We start from the raw sequence: 24,661 nt of genomic DNA on the forward strand, positions 1-24,661 counted from the left end.
GAAACTGTGTGAGAAAGGGTTGGTTGCAACCTCATCAAGTAATCAGACATGAGATCAACACAGCTGTTGGAACAGTACCAGCTGGGAAGATTCTAGTCAGAAGAGGCCCCGTCAGGGGCACAGGCAAATAAAGCATTATTGTCACAGGGAGTGATACCAGAAAAATTATTAATTTATTCCTGTAATAGATATTTAAAATCAGTGCCCTGCTCTTAAAGATCATAAAACAGTTTAATCTTAATATGGAATTCTGGCTATTCTTAAATCCCTTCCTTCAAACGCAAATACTATTTTCTTTGAAAATTGGGCATATAAAATCAACTTTTGTTACTCAGAAGCAACATATACCATATTGCATATTAAGAGTTTGTGTATAATATATTTATTTGCATACAGAAATATGTATTTCTATTGTACAGTTTTATTTATTTATAGAATATATATATATTTAGCTCATAGCATATTCCAGGAAGATACATTAAATATGCACACATTTCATGCTACAGCGTGCACCCTTTAAGAGAAGCATTTTTAAGAGGCATGGTATTGAATATACATGCTGAGAATACACTTTGCACAATTTCATCCAGCTTTGGGTGCTTTCCTAATCTATTTGCAAAACCAGTGCTATGGTTGTTGAAAGGGATATTATCAAACTGGGGTGAGGGAGGAAACAATCAATGAACTAAGTTGGAGAAAATAAACACAGAGTGCATTGCTGAGTAATTGTTGCCATCATTTTGAATTCCCATCTCTCCCAGTGTCAGATCTTCAGGATCAAAAAAGCAATGGATGAACAAAGAGCAGGAGTATGTTGAACCTCCAGCCTGTACATTTGAAACCAGGAAGTTTTTCCCTTGTGGCTTCTCATATTTATTACTGTGTCCTAATACTTGGGAGCTGGCATTAAATTATGATGAACTGGTAAAAGGGAAATCATTCTTTTTTTCCAAGAAATGAACAGACATTTTTCATGTTCTTAATCTCTTCTTCTTATAAGATCACTCTGGAATATCTGCATTATTGCTATGAGGAGAGAAGAAATAAAGACCTTACAGATATTCATCTTTCCAGTAAATGCAAAAGATAAATGATATTGTTTCTGAGACAGGCTCTTAATATTATTTGAAAAGAAAAATTGTAGCTCCAATAGAAACTGACCATATCAACTACAAATATTTTGATGGCCAACTACTGCAACCGCAATTGACTGGATTTATGGCAATCATAACTGAACATTAAGATGCTGGGAAAAAGATGTGTTATATGCATAATCTGGTGAGTTTTGATATATAGATGTGGCCTGAGTTCCCAATCTGTGACTGACACATACATCAGACTCGAGAGAAAAGTGTTCCTGATACATGATTGGTGAATATTACAGGTGAGCAATTTGCATTGATATTCTAAAAATGATGCAGGATTATTTTCCCATTAATAAGAGGCAAGCTTTAGAAATCCCTTAAAGTAGACAAGAGTTTCTCAACCTTGGCACTAGTGACATTTTGAGCCAAATAATATTCGTTTAAAGGGGGTGGGGGAAAATGTCCTGTGCATTATAGGGTATTTAGCAGCATTCCCAGCCTCTACGCACTAGATACCATTAGCCTTCCTCTCAGCTGTGGCAACCAAAAATGTCTCTACAAAAATGTCAGTTGGTTCTTCCCAACTGAAGCCGAATCTACATTGCTAAGTGTCCCCTGTCAGAGGGAGGGGAATTGTCTCTGTTTGAGAGCCACTGAAATAGAAAAATCCAGCAGTGGTTAATAAAAATCCTTGAATATAATCTCCGTATCTCTCCAATCATCTATCATTTTCCTTATTTCTTCATTTTTCTGATCTGTTTGACAGTTTCCATGGTGTCAGTCTATCTTCAATTTCTTTCTTCAACTTGACAGTTTCTCTTTCAATAAGGTTGCGGTGGCTGTGGCAAGGATCAAGAACAGAGAGAAGAAAAGGGAGGATACAACGGTAGTGGAGACAAAGACAGCTTGACTCATGGTGAGTTGTGTTGTTAGAGCAAACAAATAAGATCCTAAATCCTAAATCCTTGATGTCAAAGGGTTCTTCCCAACTGAAGCTGAATCTACATCATAATAATACAATAAATTAAAAAGGAAAGTATTTGGCTAGTCAATTGTCTGGTTTTCAGAAAGTCAAGGAGCCCATTGTCTTGATGTTATTTCCACTCATTTGATTCATTCATTTGAAGAAACAATGTGAACATAAATATGAATTTAAATCTAAAAGTTCATGTTGAAGTAACTGTAGGTAAGGGAATCTATATAAACAGATGCTGTCGGTTTAAATATGGAAGATTACTTTGGGGGCTAATGACTGGTTATTTAAACAGGAAAATGTTTTTACAAGGATAATCAAATATAAATACTGTTGTCAATTTGCTTCTTACTAACTTACAACTTGTCATTTTTTTCCTCGTGCTTTTTTCCCCCTTAACTCTCCAAATTGTTGAGGTGGCATCAATGAGGCTAATCATTCAAAATAACTCTTATAAGTGCTAGGTCTAATATTGACAAATTTATCATGTAACTAACATTCATACTACTGGACAAGATATCATAAATCTAAAATCCAAAATATGAAATTTGAAAATACATTTATAATTTGATTCCTATTGAGTGAGACATTTTTAGAAAATCTCATTGGAAAACTACAGCAAATCGTGTAAGAAAAATATAAAGGATTAAAATAACTAGTTATATGTGAATCAGTATAATCCTAATCCTATATTCATTTGGACTACCAAATAAAAAGTTTCTACATGGCAAGATTCTGTATAATGCTACCACTTAGTTAATAGTTACTGACATGATTGTTATGGTCTGGAATTAGATGGTGAGACGTGGCATGGCAACAGCCGCCTACAATCCTTCTGTCAGATTCTGTGAGCTCGTTTGGCCTCTAATTTAGTTAGCCACTACATTTCTGTCACAAAGATTACTATAATTCTATTGATAAGAGAATTTTGAAGCTAAATAATGTTAGGGAGAATTGACAATTTGAGGAATATGGAATATGTAATTGTTTCAGTAATAGTATTTAAAATATCTTTTTTCTCCCTTTTACTGGGTCATAGGTAATTGCAGACGACCTCACTTGATTATAATTTGAATATCATCCTTTAGCAGGCATTGGATAGAGGGTCCAATTCTCTAGGGACTGACCCAGAAATCACTGGTGCTAAGTGAGTCTATCAATTCTGTTTAGGATTCCAAAGAAATGAAACAGCATCCCTTTCTTCTGACAAAGTCAGGAGTTGATTTTCTATAAGTTAACATTTCATACACAGGTCAGGCAGATTCAGGTTGAAATAGAATGTTCTAAACTTCTAGTTTTTAATCTTAAAATTCATCTGATTTTAATAAACTTTTTCCAACTAGATTGGCCATTATTTAATTTGATGAAACATTGATTTTACAATGACTTTTGTTTCTTAAACATGTTTATGCTTTAGGTAGGATATTCTGTTGAAATAAAAGGCTATTTAGGAGAAAATCAGATTGGTTTAAACATTTTGCATATAGGATCATAAGTGTACTAAATCCTTATAGGCCTTGATACCCCCAACGAATGCAAAGGACACAGTGAGGAGGGGTGAAATGTCCATTTTCATGGCTGTTTCTGGCTGGACTTAGTGAAAGTCCTATAGGTTTTGCCTATAAACAAACAATATAGGACAGGGATGTACAAAATAATGGCATAACAAGAAGAAAAATGGTGTGACCTAGTTTTGGGTTTTTGTTTGGTTGCTTTCTTTTCATGGTGGGAAAAAGAAAGGCAAAAAATAAGCATTTATTACATTGCAATCTTCTAAATAGAACCATAACAAAAGAATAAAATAGGCTTAACACTCTGGAGACGATTTCTGCATCCTTCTTTGATTTTCTTTCTTTACCTCCCTATTGTATAGTGCGTATTTCTTTGTGTTTAAGTCTCCATGTTTACCTTTTAGCTGTGGCATTTCCTTCTCTTAAGGACACATGAGAACAACAACAACAAAAGAAACAAAAAAGGAACAAGGTTATTCCTCTTGTGCAGAGACGGATAAAATTGTAGATTCAGAAGCCCTTCTTCAAGAGAGTACGAGAAAGAGTAGATCGTTCCTTAAATCCACAACCCCAACATGTTTCTTTCATTGTCTCATTGCTCCTAATACTGAGAGTTTATAAGATGCAATTTTTGCAAACTGGAGCCTAGGCGTGATAAGTATATCACTGCTGGGCTCCTGAATTGCACGTTTTGTAATCAGACTATAAAGTGCAATGACAGAGATTTTAAAACTAGGAGCTCTTTTATCCCTTTTCTTCTTCTCAAGCTCCCCTTGCCCACCTTCTCTCTTTTTCAAAGATGTTTTACCTTGTAGCGCCTATGTTCTTATAATGACACATGAGAAGGTGTTTAAAGGTCTTCTTGAAGGTGGCATTACAAAGTGCATAGCAGGCAGGGTTGATAGTGCTATTGATGTAACAAAGCCAGTATCCGATTGTCCACACAGTGTTGGGGATGCAAGGTGCACAAAAGGTGTTGATGAGCACCATGACATTGTACGGGGCCCAAGTGATGATGAAAGCCAACAGAATAGCCAAGATTGTCCTGGTGACTTTCTTTTCCCGGGAAGGAGGAGGCTTCTTTTTTGCAGGCTGCTTAGTCATCTTCACAATCTTGCGGGCTACAATGTTCTGCTTTTCATCTCCGTTCTGACCTGAAGACCCCACTACCTCCACAGTGGTATTAGTTGGGGTACATGAGTCACTTTTTTGGGTCTTGGTGCCAATTTTGATGCAGGTTTGCTTAGAGTTTTCATCTTTGGAATGGCCCAGGGAAGTGGAAACTGTGTTTTCATCCTGGGTTATTTCATCATCTCTCATATTAGAGGCAACAGCACTGACTGAGGTGGAGTCATTGGAGCTCTCTTTCTCCTCTCCCTGAACACAGTTTTCCGTCACAGCATCTCTGGGGGCTTTGCCATTCTGGATTTTGTTGTGTTCCAGGCCATCGTCACGGCTGGGCATGTTGTTATTGTTTGGCTTCACTATCCTTCCTTGTACCAGACTTGGAGAAACAGGGTCTTGGTTGGCCACAGGCTCCTTCTTGTCCTTCTTTATCCTGCTCTTGCTGGCTCGGGATATGTGCCAATACAGCACAGTCATGATGATCACTGGCAAATAGAAGGCTGCAATGGCCGTGCCAAAGGTGACAGCAGCATTGGAAAAAAACTGAATGTAGCACTCCCCATCCTCCACAGTTCTCACCCCTACAATGAACTGCCAGAAGAGAATGGCCGGAGCCCAGAGGATGAAAGAGAGGACCCAGGCAGCTGCAATCATCATACCTGCCATTTTTGTGGTCCGCTTGACTGGGTAGGTCAGGGGTTTTGTGACACAGAAGTACCTGTCAAAGCTGATGATGAGCAGATTCATAACTGAGGCATTGCTGACCACATAGTCCAGGGCTAGCCAAAGGTCACACACCACAGGTCCCAAAGGCCAGTAGCCAATCACAGTGTAGAGGGTGTACAGGTTCATGGAGAAAACACCTATGATAAGGTCAGCGCAGGCCAAGCTGAACAAAAAGTAATTGTTGACGGTCTGGAGGTGGCGGTTGACTTTAATGGAAACCATGACTAGGATGTTCCCGATAATGGTCACCAAACTGAGCGATCCAGCCACCAGGACAATAAACACCACTTCAAATGTCTTATAAGGACTGCTAAGAGCCAGGCTATTGTTAGAGGAGTTTGTTGAGTTATTCATTTTGTGTTCTGTAATCAGTAGCCAAGTAGCAAATAAACATTTAAACCTGCAAGGAAATAGAATAAAATTAACAAACATAATATAAACATTGCTTTAAAATACATACTATTATTGCCTTTTAAACTACATAATTTTCTCCCAAATCTCCCTTCCCCTGCGTGATTACTGTGTCTACTTGCCTCAATTCCCCATATAAAAAGCAAGACCTTTAAATGGAGGATTCAAAAGGACCTTTCCGGCTGGCAATGAATTTGAAGTCCAATTATGTTTTGAATATGTCCTTATCTAGAGTATCTATCTACCTACCTATCTACCTATCTCATCAATTTAATGAAACTCAGTATAATACTGATAAATTGAATTAAATAAACCAAAATTACAAACAACATTTTCTAAAACATCAAGAGATTTCTGGATTAGACATAAAAATTAATAAATAAGTGAAAGGACACAATTATGGAAGAAAGCACAGAATGTGTAAAATTGAACATGTGACTTTTATAGTTAAGAGTGCCTTTCCTCATGGAAGCTCTAAGCCTTTTTCACAATAATACTGAGAATGGTGAAAACAAAGATAATATTATAATATTTTATTAGCTAAAATACTCTCTCTAGTTTGGAGAATTATTTTCCTCTGGCCTCTATTTTATTTCATACTTGTAATCAGTATTACATAGTCAGCATTTCCAATATTCCATATCTTACAAAAGAATATTTGCTTATTAAATACATATTGAACTCAATAAGCCAAAATTATGCATAAGACTTTCCAAAACATAAAGAGATTTCTGGAATAGACATACAAATTAATACATCAATAAGAAGAAAAAATTATGGGAGAAAGTACCACTTTTCTGAATCTTTTATTTTTCAAACCACTAGCAAATCTACGATCTTACTATTCTTTCTGCCAAATGTTTTGTTTTGTAGAAGGAACTAAGGCTCAGAAAGATGAAATCCTGGTATGTTCAATCATTCCTTCTTTCACTTTGTGCTCATATATCTGTTGAGCAGCTTCTCTTAATTAGATATTGTGGACATTCAGTGATAATTAAGGTCTCTGCCTGGTGGCAGACATGGATTGATGAAGAAGCAATTATTAATCCTGAGTGCACTTCATGCTTCCCTATCCTGTTGTGTGTCAGGAAACACATAATGGTCATTTCTGAGATAATATCATTGAAGTCTGGTGACAATTGAGTGATCTTTTATAAAGGAAAATGTATATTGGGGATTTAGAAAAGAAAGTTAAGAATTCATCAGAGAGATATGAAACATTTCTGGAGAAATAGTAACTGAAGGAGAAACTAGCTCAAGTTTCATCTCTTCTTGAAAAAATAGCTGTGAGTTGTCAAAATAAGCATTACTGAGAAATTAAAATTTGGGAATATTGATTAATTTGGATGCTATTAATTACAAAGTAATGCTATAAAAAATGGGTAGGGCAATGGTTTGCCCTTAAAATCCGTGTAGAAAATAATTTAGTAAGCAACTACATAACACAAATAATATTTAAATCAATAATTTATTCTGCTTTGGAAAGCCAATTGTTTTCCAGTATTTTCTTGGACAAAAACCTGACCAATGAGATTTGGCCTTAATAAAATAAGACCTGAAATTCAGAAGCTGAAAGGAAAATATACGTAACAATTGCGTATTTCTTTAAAATATTTGCATAGAACAAAAAAGTCAAAATAACAATTGAGAAACGATATTTGTAAAGTGCATAATATAAAATTATCCAATGTCTTTAATATAATACAGTTTTGGGAAAAAAGGAAAGATGAAAGATGAATAATCTAAAACATTGTTGTAGTAGTTAAATCAAAGAAAATTAAACACTAATGACCTTTAAACATATAAAATGATACTCAACCTCAACAGTTAAAGCTGCTAATCCAAACAATGAAAAACATTTTTTCCATCCGTCGTATTAATGGTAGTGTTGAACACTTTTGGTGGGACTAGTGGGATAATCACTATGAAGGGCAATTTATCTATATCTATACAACTTTAAATCTATATCTATAAAAATTTATTAAGAAACACTTGTCTCAGGAATACCACATATAGGAATGTGTCTTTCAGATATAGTCATAAAAATGTGCAAAGAGGTCTACTCAAGTATCTTCACTCAGAAATGTTGTTATAGCAAACAAATCCTTAGAAATATTAAAACTATTCATGGACAAGAGATTGGTTGAGTATATTATGGAATATTCTTACAATGGAATATTATGTAGCTATTAAAACAGGTAGATATTTGTGTCCTGGCATTGCTGGGGAAAGTTATATAGTAGAAGATGACACAGTCATAGTGAGACATAGATTATTATAGAATATAATTATACTTAATCAAAAAGGTGATTATATGTGCTGAGGCTTTCAACCTCAAACTGACAGTTACACCATCCTTCTCCCTAGTTCTGAGGCCTTTGGACTTAGCCTGAGCCATGCATCCTGGGGTCTCAGGCTTTTCGATGGTCTGTCACGGGATTTGTCAGCCACCATAAACACGTGAGTCAATTCTCCTAATAAATCCCCTCTCATATATGTATAAACATATCCTATTGGTTCTGTCTCTCTGGAGATTCCTAACTAATATAGATTTGGTATTAGAGAAGCTGAATATCATACTTCAAATATACATTATCTCACTTAACATTAACAACTGTATAAAATATATGGAACAGTTTCTATCATCCCCTTTATGTGATAAAGGAAACTGAGATTGCACAAGTGGTTAAAGCAACTTTTTCTCAATCACAATCACAAAGCTAATGAGAAAATAACCTACAACTAAAATCAACATCCTTACCTTGCAGTTATACACACTTGCTCTGTTTCCCTTCCCCTTTAAAAAATTATACTATATCCAGTAATGTGTGGAATTGTTAGGCAGCAGGACAATGATGAACCACACTCAGAGGTTGCTAGTTTAAGATATTTGGTTTTCAATAAACTGAAATTCTTGCTCAGGTAGAACACAATAAATTTATGTAATATTAACAAATTTAGTTGCTATTATAGTCCCTGAATTTTTAGAGCTCTATTTCTTGATTATACTAATGCTGTATGTAAAATTGGAAAACATTTCTCTTAGAAGCAATTACAAGCAGTTGAAGGCTGTCATTTCTCTCCCCATGATGCACAGGCCATGTAGAATCATTCCTCTTCCTCTAAAGAAAGCAATTTCCTCCTGCAAATTGCACTCCAATTCTACTCTTTAAGTTTCTGTAAAAGTTTTCGTTCTAGTCTGGCATTATAGCATGGCGTTAAAGCAATAACAGTTGCATCATTGATGAAATAACATAATCACAAGAAACTACACAATGAAGATGACCTTCAAGAACTTCAAGAACTCAGCATCTTAAGACAGCAAGTGTATAGCATTAGCCAATTTGGTATTTTACAGTCTAGTTTGTGACTAAGTCCTGGAAGTACTATGGAAACTTACAAGACAATGTTTCTGCCCTCAGTTTCTTCACTACTTGACTTCCCATACAGGGAAGACAGATCACAGTTTAACATCTTCCTTGAAAAGGTGTGGGTGCTAATCTTTACTCTTAATTATAAGCTGTGTGACTCTGATCATGTCATTTAAATTTGATGAACCTCTCAATCTTCTTTTTTCTCAAACAGGGGTAATAACCCTCTTTTTCTTTCAGAGTTGTGGTAAGGAGGAAAGTGAGATAATGTCTCTGAACTATGATCATTAGTATTAAGTATTAAACAAATGCTGCTAATGTTAAAATTTGCCAGATGAGTATAAAATTATCACCTTTCTTAAGAGTGAACAGAAAATTATGTGTACGTATGTGTATCAGGTATCTTAAGAGTGGGAAGGTGTGGGGGTCAGGGGTAGAGGTAATACTCAATTGTTATTATCAATGATATTAAATTATCAATAATATTAAATTATCAATACTACACTGATAATGATAATTAACATGTCTTGAGCATAATTACTCTCCATAACAACTCCTGAAGTGATTAGTATGTTTATTATACTCCTTTTATAAATGTTGAACTAAATATCAAATAATTAAGCTACTTAAGGTTCAAACCAAGGGCACCGAACTCCAGACTCTACTATGAATACTTAGTCTTTGGCAGATGAACAGTCTCATGTAGCTGCTACTGCTCACTCACACATTTCTCCTTCTGACCTGACATGACTAATTCCTATATCCTAACATCAAGTTGGGACCTTGGTTTAGACAACAGAGTGACAATCATTATTTCCAGGACAATACTGGGGCTTTGGGCAAAAGACGTTCACAATAAGCTAGGGAGTTAGTAAGTATGGTTCTGCACATAAAAATATGTGACATTTAAGATTCAAAAAATTGTCTTAAAATTAATCATCATAAAAACATATTACCATGTGAATTAATAAATAGCTTCCCATATGAGTATTCAAATCAATGGACAAAAACGTTCTAAATATTGACAATGGCAGATTTTTCCGAATCATCACAGAGAGAATATAATTAAAAAATAAACTCTGATACACATTTAGATACAAGTGAATAGTTAGTTACATTAAAAAAATGAAATTTTCTTCATACACTGCTGAGGTCAGGCAGGATGCCTGATATATGATGAAAGTTTTTGTAGGTGAATTTCTAATGTAATAAGCTAATAATGAATTATCAACATATAAGTATCTGAGTGCTGGGATTTTTGCATGTGATTTTATTTAATTCTCACAGTAGCCCTGAAAAGAATGACTATTATCTTTTCCAATTGTACAGATGACAATGATATCAGACCCAGCAAGTGCTGTGATTCCAATTTAGGACTATCTGACTCCTGGGACCATGTTATTGCCACTATAGTACACAGTGGCATAAAACCTGCCCCGTTAAAAAAAAAAAGTGTTCCAGAAGAAATAAAAAAGTCAAGAAAAAAATGAATCCATGGTTGATAACAGGTGAAATCCACTGACAGAGAAGATATGTAATTTTATAAAAAATTTTCAGAACAAGAAGGAAGTTTGGAAATCAAGAGGAATTCACATAAGGTTGAATTTACAGTTGTTTCTATTTCTTTAATTTTTGTTTTAAAAATATAATCTTAGTATATATGCTCCCTATAGATTTTTTAATTCTGCTGCTATTTCAACACATTATCAAGAAATGGCAGAGTTCTTTGGGTGTTTCTTGCCCATTTTTCAACCATTAAGATCTTAAAAGCAGCATATTCACTTAGCAAGTAACACTGATAAGATAATGACCCTTATCAGTGTTGGCTCAAATACCAAAACTGATAGAATAGTGATAAGGCCCTTTTTGGCCTTCACATTTTGTATATGAGGGCTAAATACCACAGTATGTGTCTGGAGAATTACAGGTTTACTTCAACAATATTATGTTTAAATACATAGCTTTCAGTACAGATTATTATTATAGAAAACACATAAAAACATAATGATTATGCAATATGGCAGCAATTCAGGGAAATATCGGACTATCATTGCAAGCAAGTGTTCACCTGCTGAGAGCCAGGAGATGATAGTAAAGGAGACAAGTATTATCTCTTCCCCATCTTAAGAATGAGATGTGGTTATCATTGATGAGAAAGCAAATTAAGTTTATTTTTAATTTTTATATAATATTTTTACAAATAAATATGTTATATAATAATCCAATGAATGACATTCTAGCTATAATCTTTTCTCTGACATAGGATAGATGACCATTCATGTATATAATCCATATCTTCTTTTAAACATTCAGGCAATCCCACTAATTTATAAACTGCATTGGTGAATGTGTTAAATAGGCTTTGAGATTATGTTATCAATAATCAATCACTCCTTCCATTAATTATCTGGAGAGAAAAAGAAGAAAAAGAGAATTGAGGAGAGACTTACTTATGGATGTCTTGGGGAGCAAAGTCCCCTTACTCTAAAAAAAGGTTTGATTGTACACAGTTTTGATATTGATGCAGCTGATGATAACATTGTTTGTTTACATTATAATGACCCTTACAAATCTTGAATGTCCTTAAATTTTACTTAGAGATAGAAGAGAGTCCTGGGCTGGGCCTCAGGAGACAGTCCAGCCTTCCTAGCTAGCAATATTGACATTTCACAGTCTGAGTGCTTTGACAACATCACACAAAAATGAAGTAAATTTCCACTTTTTGTTTTTTCTTTTAATCTGGTTTTCCTTTGAGCCATGCAACACATTATGAGTCATTGTTCATATTTAGAGCTTTTTTATGAGCTCCTGAATCTCACTACAACAGCAGTTGTGGTGGAGGTGGTGGCCACAAGGAGTAGTGGGGGCCCTGCTAAGAAATCGTGGCTCACTTGCTTTCTTTATTTCAAAATATCTTACTGAATTACTCTTCTGAGGAGATCCACAGATGCCGTCAAGGGCTGTGGGGGATAGAAATGAAGTAGGAATGGGTGACCAACAAAAACAGAACACATTCATGTCAACAAGGAATTTGCAATCTAAAGGAGATACAAATTGCTGATGAAACTTCCAATTTTCCAAAACAACTACAGTCCAGTATCATGCTAAGCTACAAGGCTGAGAAACCATGGAGCAAGGCTGGTCAGATGTGGTGAAATAAATACAGAAGACTCCCTGTATTTATTAACCTTTACTAAATCTCTCTCTCTCTCTTTTCTTTTCTCTTTTTCTCCTTTTCCTTACCATTGGCTTGTATCTGACATTTTTGTTTTTGTTTGTTTGATTGATTTTTTACTGTTCTCAAGATTCTGCATTATAGCTTCTTCTAAAGAAAGTACAACATACTGATGGTGGGTATTTGCTTCAGTACATTGAACCTGACAACCTGTAGATTCAAAAACACACAGAATAAGACAACCATGCACTCACCTACACTGAGTTTTTATATATTATCTGAAAAGATGTGTTGAAAGTATTCTAGAGGGATGTATAAGTTTTTCTTCTTTAGGAAATTAAAGCGCAGGATGGCAGATTTTACCAGATATGCATTATGTACAATATTTGGGGGAAAAAGCCATACCAAGCACATACTGCATTTATCAAGCTGTACCCTTAAGGTTTGTGTGCATCGCTAGATGTGAGTTGTACTTTTGTGAAAAATAAAAACAAAAATGTAAAAGTAAATTATAGAACAAAATGAAAGTAGCTGATAAGGCAAACTGATCCTCACACCAGAAATAGAAGAGAATTCATGACTTTTTCCAATGCAAAAAAGATCAGGATTATGCAAGGCCTTATTACAGTGTAAACATGCTCGCTGTTTTGGCTGCCTGTCAAACATAATACTATTCTTAGTGATGCTGGGACACACTTCCACTCCATGTCAGCCAAGCTATCTTTCTCCTCTTCAAAACACATCCTAAACACCACTTAGCCAAAAACAATGCCATGACTAAGGGGAAAGGGTGTGAAAGTGACTTAACTGGGACCTTTGTCCTTGTTACTACGTCCATGGCACCTTTTCGTTAATTCGTTCACACAATATACACCTCCTACCAAAAAAGGAAGAGGTCTGGACAATTATAAACAGATTGAAACCTGAAAATACCCAACACTTTGACTTTTAAAAATGAAATTTCATCTGAGAGAGCACTTAAGCATCCACCTTTTTCTGCACCAGGGATTTGACAGAACTCAAATATTGATGATGAATGTAATCTAGTAAATAGTGCTGACTAAACAATGTGCTCTAAAGCAAACAGCAGCAAAAGTGGAGAAAGCCCTCTGCCTAAAGGTTGTTTTGTTCCCACAAGGAAGAAGAGTGAAAGGCAAATGGAAGCAATTCTTGGAGAGCTACAGACTGTCTATGATTAGGCAGCTGTATTTGAATCAATGCATCTTTCTTACCGTCTTGAGAAACTGGAAATGTGTTTAGTCGGCTTTTAAAATTTTGTTTTGTTTTTTTCCTGAAGTTGGCAGGCTGCTGGTTTAATAACTCTAAATTAGTTAATTCATTGCTTGAATTAAAAATGTGAAACAAATTTGCAGAGAATTGAGGCTTTTTAGGACTATGATAGAAAATTCTAGAATAAAAGCTGTTGTTCTAGGGAAGCTGAGCAACTCCAAACAAAACATCCCTTTAGAGATCCTTTTCAATGGTGCATGTGCCCATTGGAAGCTGAGACAGAGCACATGGCAATGTGGAGCTTTGGATAATAGGTCAAGGACAACTTTAAAGAGAGAAATGAAAGTCACTTTAGGAGAAGAAAGAAGATAAAGAGGAAGTTACTACTTTTCCTCTGATGAATAGACCAGGATAGTTGGGATAAGGATAACTGAGATTAGAGGTTGTGAAAATATTAGGAGGTGCACATAGAAGTGAATTTCCTTTTCTAAGTAAATATAAAACGAATATTCAGATAGCATATCTTATAACAGTTAAGTAGAGACAAGGACACTTAGTTATACTTACGAATATGTACTTATTTTAAGCATGTCTCTACTTAAGGCTGCATTGCTTATGGAGAGAAAGAGAAAGTCTTTTCATTAAAATGCATATTTATTTGAAAAGTAAAGCAAGTGGATTGTGTTTTATAGGCATGCTATTATTGGTCATCGCCTCTTAAAACATACACACTGATAAGTATAAGCTTAATAGACACCATCATTCTTCTAGTAGACATCCTAGAATATAGGTGTAGGATACAGAGAAACTAATTTACTCCCATATAGCTAAATCTTGTTTCTTCTAACTTATCAATGACAGAAATGACACAGTCCTCATATAATTAAGATTCATACCAGATTCAACGAAGCTGTAAAAATAAAATAGTAATGAAGTGTAGAGAGTAATGCGAAGCAACTATTTTTATTGTTTCCAAGCGAAAGACAAAATGATTGTTTCTCCAGAGTTTGATTGCAGACTATTTCTAGAACTGAGCCAAATGACCGCAGTGTTATCCCATGAAAACTTGAAAAAATGAGAGCAGGGAGAAGATTAAAGTCTTTACTAAATGATCTAATGGCAATTGAGATGAGGAAACATAAAAAGCTGCATCAACTCAGCAAAGATTTTTGTATCTAAAGCACTAATTTAGAATTAAAATAAAGCCAGTTGATCAGAGAGAATGAAGAGGTTTATGTGGTAAATCAGGGCAGTAACCTCTCCTGACTGCTTGAAATGAAACCACTTTCTGACGATGACCTCAGGGGAATCACAACATAACTGAATATATGTAAGATAAGTCAACATATGCGGTGCCCACTCTCTCTTCCTTAGACCTTAGCCCCTTCCCTCTTCCAACACCCTTAGTTTGAACCTGTATAAATACTTAAATACCTGACTCCTCTTTACCTCCAGACTCTCCAAATACCTATCTCCCATGCAGACTGAGATATAATTACCAAAGCCTAATCTTTACCTCTATCAGGGAGTAGGTTCCACGTGGACTATGCCCAGTGTGAAAGCTATGATAAAAAAAAAACAAAAAAAAACAAAAAAAAACAAAAAACCTTGGCATTTCCTTTCTGGAAATAAATTATCTTGGATTGGAAATGTTTCCAGCACATTTTTTTCTGCCCCCATCTCTACCCTGTCAAAAGAGAAAAAGTAGCTAAATTGTGAGTAGTTCACATACAGAGATGTTTAAATACAATTTCTGTTCCTAAATAATGCCTGAGAATGGAAGATCTTCCAGTAGACAGCAAATGGATTGGGATTTGTTCATAAATCTGCTAGGCAGGCTGGTTTTTCTTTGAAGCACAATTGTATTAGTCCATTCTCATGCTGCTATGAAGAAATACCCAAGACTGGGTAATTTATAAAGGAATGGGGTTTAATTGACTCACAGTTCAACATGGCTGGAAGGGCTTCAAGAAACTTACAAGCATGGCAGAAGGGGAAGCAAAGGCAGCAGGAGAGAGAATTACTGAACAAAGGGGAAAAGTCCCTTATCAAATCATCAGATCTCTTGAGAGAACTCACTGGCTATCACAAGAACAGCATGAGCGTTACCTCCCACTGGGTCCCTCCCACAACATGTGGGGATTATGGGAACTACAATTCAAAATGAGATTTGGGTGGGGACACAGCCAAACCATATCAACAATCATACTACCGTCAGCAAAGTAGATTCAGCATGCGTTGTCTGTTGGGATAGGAGTATACATATCCGGACCTCTAAGAGAACATACAGGATTCTGTGAGTAGTTACTAACCTCAGAATGCCACAAGATGGAAGGAAATAGGAAGCTGAGACCTGGGCCTGGATTTCTTCACCTAACATGTGTTTGTATGTGTGTGTGTGCGTGCGCGTGCATGTGTGTAAATGTGTGTGCATGCATGCATGAATATGCATGCACCAAGTATGTCAGTTGAGGAGGAAGGGGTAATAACATATAAGAAGAAAAGAAAGAAAGAATGTCTCTGTTCTTATAAAGGCTATAGTCTAAGGAAAATTTCTCATGAAGTCATGAAATATCAGTGGAATGTGACAACATGCTATACAAGGAGAACTTGCAATTCACAAAACAAGGCTCCCGTAAGCAATTATGGAAGCTTGAAGAATGGCATCTGATTCTCAGATTCCTCCTTTTGAGGGAGAGAGCAGCAAGCCCCACCAGGCTGCATATCTTTCTAAGAGATATGCTGGCAGAAATGCTGGCTTCATGCTTTATGGGGGATGCAACTGTTCCTTCCATAACTTCACACCCAGTTAACTATGATGCGGCTGTGAATGCAGTAGAGAAGACTTTGGAGTTAAACCTGAAGCCTATCTCTGCTGTTTTCTCGTTGTGTGAGCTTAAATTTGTTGACCCCCTTTTCACATCTAGAAGATGGAAAAGATGTAGAAAATAAAATCTACCATTCACAATATTTTCAAAAATGTACATAATATAACAGCCCTTAGCATAATACACCATGATAATAGTGACTGTTAGTAGACACTATTACTAAGTTCTTACAATTTAACAGTTGGTTCTAATCAACAAGTAGAGCATTTAAAAAGGAGCAAAAAGAAACGAAGAATGTACTCTCTATTTCTTCCAAGAAAATAAGAAAGTAATCTGAGATAATTTTATATTATATGAGTCTATCCTATGTCACTTTTATTATTTACTTTCACCTATTTTAAGGATTCCAGAAATCTCACTATTGTTCTATGGTATCCTGATTCTTCTGCTGAAATGGTATCTTCGATCTAAACTTCAAGAAATGTCAATTTAAAACTCAGTAACTAATCCTCTTCCTAACCCATCAGTCAAAAGGTCACAGACAAGTGAACCTTTATTTAAAATTCTTGCTGCAGATGTATGAAAGATTATTTGGTAATTCTAAACTTATGTTTTTGCTGAAAGCAGTTTATTTTGGAGAAAAAGGTCATATTTTTGAGGGACTAAAGAAAAATTTCTGGTCCTCCACAAATTTAGAACAAATCATGAAACTCAGAGAGAGATGTATTGTTGAAAAATATAAAAATAACAAAATTTCATTATGTCAAATTGTGAGTGCTTAGAGCATGATCTACGAATATACATAAAGTTAATTTGTAACTTGCATTTACTATATCACTCTAAATGCTATTTTTAGATAAACAACTTTAAATGCTATTTTTAGATAAACAACTATTTTTTAAAAATTTCATTTAAACACTCTTGGTAATTGAAATAAAACACCTTGTGACAAACAACAGAAACAAAGGAAGCATTCTTTCTTCCAAAAGCCAATCTTCCTGGTGGGCTTGTCTCATATAGTTTCTTTCTTACTCTTGTTTATCTTGACAACTTCATTCCTTTTAGCAAACTCCTTCTCTTCTACATATGTATTCATTCTCTCCTCTATCCATTCTATCTTCAGCGAGTGTAGGATGTAGGAGATGGCATGGGTTGTCTGAAGAACCCCACAGGACAGTTTCCCAGTCTCTCATGTCACGTTACTGTTTTGCTGGGACTGGCTAGGATAAAAGGCTTAACTTTGTTTATGATATGGTGACTACTATAAAACATTTATCTGGAAATATTTTGCCACAGACAAAACACAGCCTTGACATTCTAGAATTCAGGGGTCACAACCAGGTTAGACAAAGGATATAAACCTATTGTATTGCTAGTCTTTTGGGATGAGATGGCCCACCACAACCTGCTGAGAAGACCCCCTCCAGTGTCCCACAGGCTAAAGCTCATCCTAACCCTAGATGAAAGGTCTGTGCATCCCCCAACTAGACTTCATTCTTGGCTATTGGGAAGGAAATACTTAGCTCAAGTGTTCCAAGGACAGACTCATTCTCATTCATAGGCCACCTCTTAGTCCGTGTTCTTCATGAAAAAGCATCCTCAGCTCTGTGTCTGCATTTAGGAATGTAACTTGTGAACAGCCTGTCTCTGGCTCTTCCCTTGTTTGGCTACTTTCAAAGCCCACTGTAAAGCTCAAAGGTGACAGCTTTACCCGTTTTGCTTAATGTTTTTTTTTTCTTTTTTGTATTGTTATTAAAATAACAAATGACTGTGCACAAAGCTGACCTCTTTAAACAAGTGCTAAACTAGTAAGTCACGGTGGGAACAGTCCTGTCTGAGGGGGAAGGAGGAAGTAGCTAGACAACAGAAAGACCAAAAGCAGACATCGTAGGGGGCAGGGATGAAGACGTAGGGTGGGGACAGTTTTCATTCTGTTTGGCACAGTGCCCAGTACATCCTCAAATTTCCAAGCTGTGCTTTATTATGAAGATAGGAAGCCTTTTGAGTAAAGTTTAATTTCTGTTTAGATATGACCCAAGTTTTATAGCCAAGTGCTCAATGCTTACCCTATAGCTGGCATATTTACTCTTAGCATGAACCACACATTCCTTCTCAAACAGAACAAACCCTTAAATGATTACTTTAAAGGCTCAATGGAGTTAATAGAACTCAAATAATATTTTCACATGCTGGGGTTAAGCAAATCGGAAAGTTATGAATCACTTTGAATAAAGTACACAAGGATACAAAAGCCAGAGGATAAGAAACCACGACAGGGAGTTTTGGTCACTTGCATTGTAGTGCTTGGGTTGGGATGGATGAAAAACAAAAATGTAGACAGACAGACCCCTATTTTGTAATCTGAGGGTAAAGCAAAGTAGAAAAAAGAAGCGATTTAAAGGACAGGTAGGTTAAGAAAGCCTCTTAAAATATTTGGTTTAGTTGCTTTTTTTTTTTTTCTTGATAAGGATGAATTATGAGACTGAGCACCATGGTTCAAGCCTGTAATCCCAGCACTTTGGGTGGCCGAGGCAGGTGGATCACCTGAGGTCAGGAGTTTGAGACCAGCCTGGCCAACATGGCGAAACTCCATCTCTGCTAAAAATACAAAAATTAGCTGAGCGTGGTGGTAGGCGCCTGTAATCCTAGCTACTCAGGGGGCTGAGGCAGGAGAATTGTTTGAACCCAAAACAGAGGTTGCAGTGAGCCGAGATTGTGCCACTGCACTCCAGTCTCGGTGACAGAATGAGACTCTGTCTAAAAAAAAGAGCGAATTATAAAAGACAAGCTGAACAATAGAAAATACCGATGAGTGAGGGTCTGAAGGTTTAAGAGCAATAGTTGGCTCTGGCTAGGTTGGGAGTAGTAGAAAAATAATTACTTTTACAGTTTGTAAATTTGTCAACTGTGCAATAAGTCTGTTTGAGATGTTATTTTAGTACATTCTGTTATTTAGAATATATATGCATGAATTTCTAAGCTCAGGTGACTTGTATAGCTTTGCTCTACTTATTCCATATAATAATGATTTTCATGAAGTCACATCCTCTTACATTCATCACCATTTATTACTGGACTCTATAAGTTTGTAATAATTTGCTAATAGTTGTTTCCTGTTCACTAACATTTCCAGAATTTGATCCTTGGTTGCAGATTGTGGCAGTATTTATGTAGTATTGGGAAGCAACTGGGAACAGAAATATCTGTTCTGTGTACCTATCCTGTATGTAGAACAAACTGCAACCGATTATGGATATCCAGAGCAAGAATGTGTCTTGTGCGACTTATGTTTAACTATTAGTACTTTTAAAATTATTTTATTTTAAGTTGCAGGATACATGTAGAGGATGTGCAAGTTTCTTACATAAGTAAATGTGTGCCATGGTGGTTTGCTGCACCTATCAACCCATCACCTAGGTATTAAGCCCCGGGTGCATTAGCTATTTATCCTGTTGCTCTCCCTCCCCGTCCCCTACAGGTACATTTCTGAAGGACAGTGAACAATAATAAAAGGCATTGTTAATGACAATTTAAGTGATTTCCATTTTTAGGCTATATAGTGAACAGCAAATATACAGGGTGGGGAAAGAAGGACATGAATTAGCAATAGTGTTCTTGGCAGATTTCATGATTAAATTAAATAAACCTACTATGTGAAATAAGCCCCAATCCCAAATTATCAATGCATTTAAGTGAGGGTTTTTCTATAATTTTAAAATTTGATACTGCCTTTACTTTCTTGCAAACCAGCTTTTTGGCATGATTAACTGGTAGCTACTCCTATTGTTTTCTCCTCCTGAGTCACTATGTGCACATGTTTCTTTTTTAATTTAAGACTTTGGGGTGTTATCTAAGAGAGATTCTTATTTAGAATCTGTTTCATCTCAAAAATAAAGTATTTAATTATGCAAGATGAGGCCTTTTTCAGGAATTCAGGCAGATTAACAGTAGACACATTGTTCATCCAAACCACCTATGCCCTTCTGAGATTGATCTGTTTGTTTTTAAACAGCAATGTTGATCTAAACTCATGGAAAGAGCAGGGGTCTGTGATATTGAAATATGTGCATTGTCATTCCAGAGATGCTATTTCATTTCTCTGAGTTTGATTTTTGTCCTCTTTGGCAATGAGAACATTTGACTCTAACATCTCCTTTAGCTCTAAAAGAGTCCTAAGATTCCAATTTTACTTGAATTCTCTCAGGATCCATATGATGCTGACTGAGAGGTCAGAAATGATGTCACTCACGTCTTTCTTAGATCTGCATTTTCCCAAATACTGTACACTGTGTTATCTACAAAAAGAAAACAGCTCAATCTCTCTTGAATTTATGCTAGTTTGGCCTTACTGGCCTTATGGGAGAGGTCTCAGCTTTGTGTCAGCTGTGGTTTTATTTGTCACTATCTTCAATCCTCCCACTTTTAATATCCTGGTACATCTCAGCTTCCTTCTGTGACCTTTCATCCATGTAGGCTTGAAAATTAGATTCAAATTGCTATCTGTATCTTCATTTCACTCTCAATATTGAAACGTACAAGCATGAACTAATTCTCTCAATCTAGCTCCATATTTACCTACTAACTCATTAAAAGCTGGCTGTGGCACTGGAGCAAGAGATCATATATTACAGAAGGAAAGCAATTTACTTGGTAAGTTCATTTGTGTATTCTCTTCAATGACATAGCAAAGGTTTGTCCTTGGGATAAGGGTGTTTTCTCACCCAGTCTGGTCTCTCCAGCTGTCTGATTCCTCAGTTAACTGACACCTCTGTGCCAGTGATTTCATCCTGGCCTTATTTAGTGGACAAACTAGAAATAGTGATCCAATGACTTACACTCTTATTTTACAGCATCACTGTAATCACTGCCTGTATAGCCCTACAAGAAGGGAGGGAAATTAAGGAAAGGTTCTGGAGAGGGTGTGCTTTAAGATATACTACTACTATTTGCCCAGGGTAAGGAAGAGTATTCTGACAATTTCCACTGGCAGCCTGAAATCTAAACAAAATTCCACAGATCAGACAAGAAGAAATTCGTTCATGTACAGTGTTACATTTTGTGTTACAGAGCACAAAATTCAGTGCCAATGACAGGTGCATTAAGTCTCAAAGATGCTGTATCTTTCTTTTTTATTTAAAAAACATATGATATTGACCTATCATATGTATTTTCTCTGCTTTGAAACCTTCATCTGTCCTTGGACATTAAAAAATAAAAAGTTATTTCTTTTTCTGATTTTCAAATTACAACATTTAGAGACGTAAACCAAAGAAAAAATATTCTGGATCATTTATACTTGACTCACAAAGGCCATCCAATTTACTTGACTATTCAACAAATAAGTTTCTTCTAGCTAACTTCAGGGGCTAAAACAGTGAACAGTATCAGTATGTTTTCCATTGTCAAAGACCTTATAGCGTGGTTGGAAGCATCTGTGAACTTTTACTGCTTTTGAAATCTTGTTTATCTTCCTACACACATACATGAACAAGCTATACACTCATATACATACATATGTACTACTTAAAAGTTTTAGATTACATCGTATATATCCATGCATTTTTTTACTGGGGCCAGGCTGGGGATTGAAGAGCAAAGGAAGGAAGCTGGCATAAGTTAACATATGCACACTGTACAGCTGGTAGGCCTTAGAGGGGGAAGAATCAGAAAAGCTGTCAACTACTCCACTGTTGAGATACAGCTGGGTGAGAATGTGGACACAGTTGTCACATATTCAGAATTATAAAGAAGCACTGAAAATCTGGATTTTTATGCTTACTCTTTCAATGTTTAAATCTTGGCTCAAAGTCATAAAATACTGAGAAGCCAGCAAAACAAGTCTGTGGACAGCTTTGGCCTGTATGCTCAGACTCTATGACCTTTGGTGTTAGTACTGGGTAATAACATTTTCAAACATAGATAATCACAGACATTTTTCTATGACATTGAAAAATATTCTAATGCATCATTTTTATGGGTACATGATATTTAGTTATGTGGCATATTATTATAAATTCATTAAATAATCCTCTATTAGTGACACTTAGGTTATTTCCAATTTTTTACTCTAGCAAATAACAGTGTAGCAAACTTCTTTGTACATGATTTTTTAAAATAGCTCTCTGATTGCTGTCTTAGGATAAGTTTTTATAAATTAGATCATTAGCCAAAGTTATACACATTTGCTATTTTGGATAGCAAAATGCCAATTGTAATTCATAATAATGTTATTTTCCTAAGCTAGAAACAAAAACAAGAATACTTATTAAAAAGCTTTGTGAATCAGATAAATAAAATATTCTGTTTGAAGTTTTAGCTATCATTTTATTGATTTGTGAAGTTTTATATCGTTCATGTGTTTAACCATTGATGTTATTTAAATTTATCCTTTGTCTTTTTATAGAAGATGTTTTTACATGTGTTATATCTATTGATATATATTTTTATGATATCATTTAAAAAGACTTTTTCCATCCCAAATAAGTTAATATTTAATGATAATTTCCTTTAGCTAATTGATATATTTTATACTTTAAACTATAATTTATATGAACTATATTTAGAATAAGGTATAAAAAGATCTAATATCAATTTTAAAAAATAGTTTAAAAATCACTCCAGAAACATTTATCAGGCAGTTTACATTTTCTCCACAAATTTGAAAGCTGGTTCTGTCATTTATTAAATAATTCCACATACTGAATTCTATTTCTGGGCTTTCCTTTCTACTCCATTGTTTTATCTGTCTATTCTTACACCAGTAGCAATATTTTTATTGTAAATTTTATAATATATTTATAAGTTCTAATTATAAGTACAACTTATTAATGTTTTCCTTTTAATTATCTTTCTTATATTTTCATGCTATGGTTATATGACTTTAGAATATTCTATGAATCCCTTTATCCTTATGAATTTTTTTTTTTTTTTTAATTTTTGAAACAGGGTGTTGCTCTGTTGCACAGGCTGGAGTGTGCAGCGGTGCAATCTTGGTTTACTGTAACCTCTGCCTTCCAGGACCATGCAGTCCTCCCACTTCAGCCTCCAGAGTAGGTGGGACCACAGGTGTGCACTACCACATCTGACTAATGTTTTTTAATTTTGGTAGAGACGGGGTCTCCCTATATTGTCCAGGCTGGTCCTGAACTCCTGGGCTCAAGTGATTCTTTCATCTTGGCTTCCTAAAGTGCTGAAATTATCAGCATGAGCCACCACACTCAGCCCTTTGTGGAATTGTTATTGGTCTGTTACAAATTAATTTGGGAATTGTTACTGGTCTGTTATAAATTAATTAGCATTGTTATAATGTTGAGTATTCATATCAAGAAATATTTTCTACTTACTCAAGTTTTTTCTCTTGTCCCTTTCTGATATCTTGTAATTTTTCAACATACAACTATTGAACATAAAATTTTTATAGACCTGTGTTTGTGTATGTATATTCGTGTGTATCTTGCTAAGACTGACCTTACTTATTTTTAGTTGCACAGTGAATGGAATCTTTTTGCCACTCTATTTCTAATTGTGATGTATGTGTATGTAACAATTCACGTAGACTATAGGGAATATGTTAATAAAATAAAATTATTACTCTTGTACTTGACTACCTCTACAGAATGTGTACAGGATATATTAATATATAAAAGTCATTGTTTTACATTTGGCCACTTTCTCTGTATAAATAATTGATATGTTAATGAGAAATTATGCTTATACAAAATTATGCTTATATATTTATTAAAGTTAATTGTATTCCATAACCTTCTCACCTCTGAATAAGGATTGTTGTAATAACATGGTGGCTATTGCAACCAAGTTATAGATAAGAACAGAGTTTTCCGAAACAATGAATACAATATATAAATCTGCTTATTCTCTCTTCCCGATTAAACTAAGCTGAGATCGTATAGGATCTAGTCCCACTCAAAAGTCAGTAGTATTTATCAAAAAACTTAGTATATTTTTAAATTAAAAAATTTAACATATTTGATTTTATTATATATAACTTGAAAAAGAACCTATTGGTTATGACAATTATTTGGGAAAAGACGATAGTGCTACACATCTTTCTTTGTTGAAAAAGGGAGGGAGAATCCACTTTGGGAGGTTGAATGGCTGGGTTATGAGGTCAGGAGACTGAGACCATCCTGGCCAACATAGTGAAACCCTGTCTCTGCTAAAAATACAACAATTAGCTGAGTGTGGTGGTGCATGCCTGTAGTCCCA

At 35.4% G+C, this 24,661-nt stretch overlaps 1 protein-coding gene and 1 long non-coding RNA gene across 6 annotated transcripts in view; one reads left to right on the forward strand and one right to left on the reverse strand.

Moving 5' to 3' along the window:
* The first annotated feature begins 387 nt into the window (after positions 1–387).
* On the forward strand, positions 388–3,190 carry LOC135273651 (uncharacterized). Its single transcript, XR_010341430.1, has 3 exons — positions 388–1,384; positions 1,899–2,001; positions 3,098–3,190. It is a non-coding gene; the product is annotated as an uncharacterized LOC135273651 (long non-coding RNA).
* A 483-nt stretch (positions 3,191–3,673) lies between these two features.
* The window catches only part of CHRM2 (cholinergic receptor muscarinic 2), a 137,179-nt gene continuing 116,191 nt past the window's right edge, over positions 3,674–24,661 (reverse strand). For all 5 annotated transcript variants that reach the window (XM_012465718.3, XM_012465716.3, XM_012465712.3 and 2 more), the window contains one exon: positions 3,674–5,820. In XM_012465718.3, coding sequence (XP_012321141.1) covers positions 4,374–5,774 — 1,401 coding nt within the window. In that variant the 5' untranslated portion in view covers positions 5,775–5,820 and the 3' untranslated portion in view covers positions 3,674–4,373. The remainder of the gene's footprint in view (positions 5,821–24,661) is intronic.

Source organism: Aotus nancymaae, unplaced genomic scaffold (genome assembly GCF_030222135.1).
Source record: "Aotus nancymaae isolate 86718 unplaced genomic scaffold, 86718_ANA_hifiasm-v0.15.2.pri h1tg000002l, whole genome shotgun sequence".
In the NCBI taxonomy this organism is placed as follows: Eukaryota; Metazoa; Chordata; class Mammalia; order Primates; family Aotidae; genus Aotus; species Aotus nancymaae.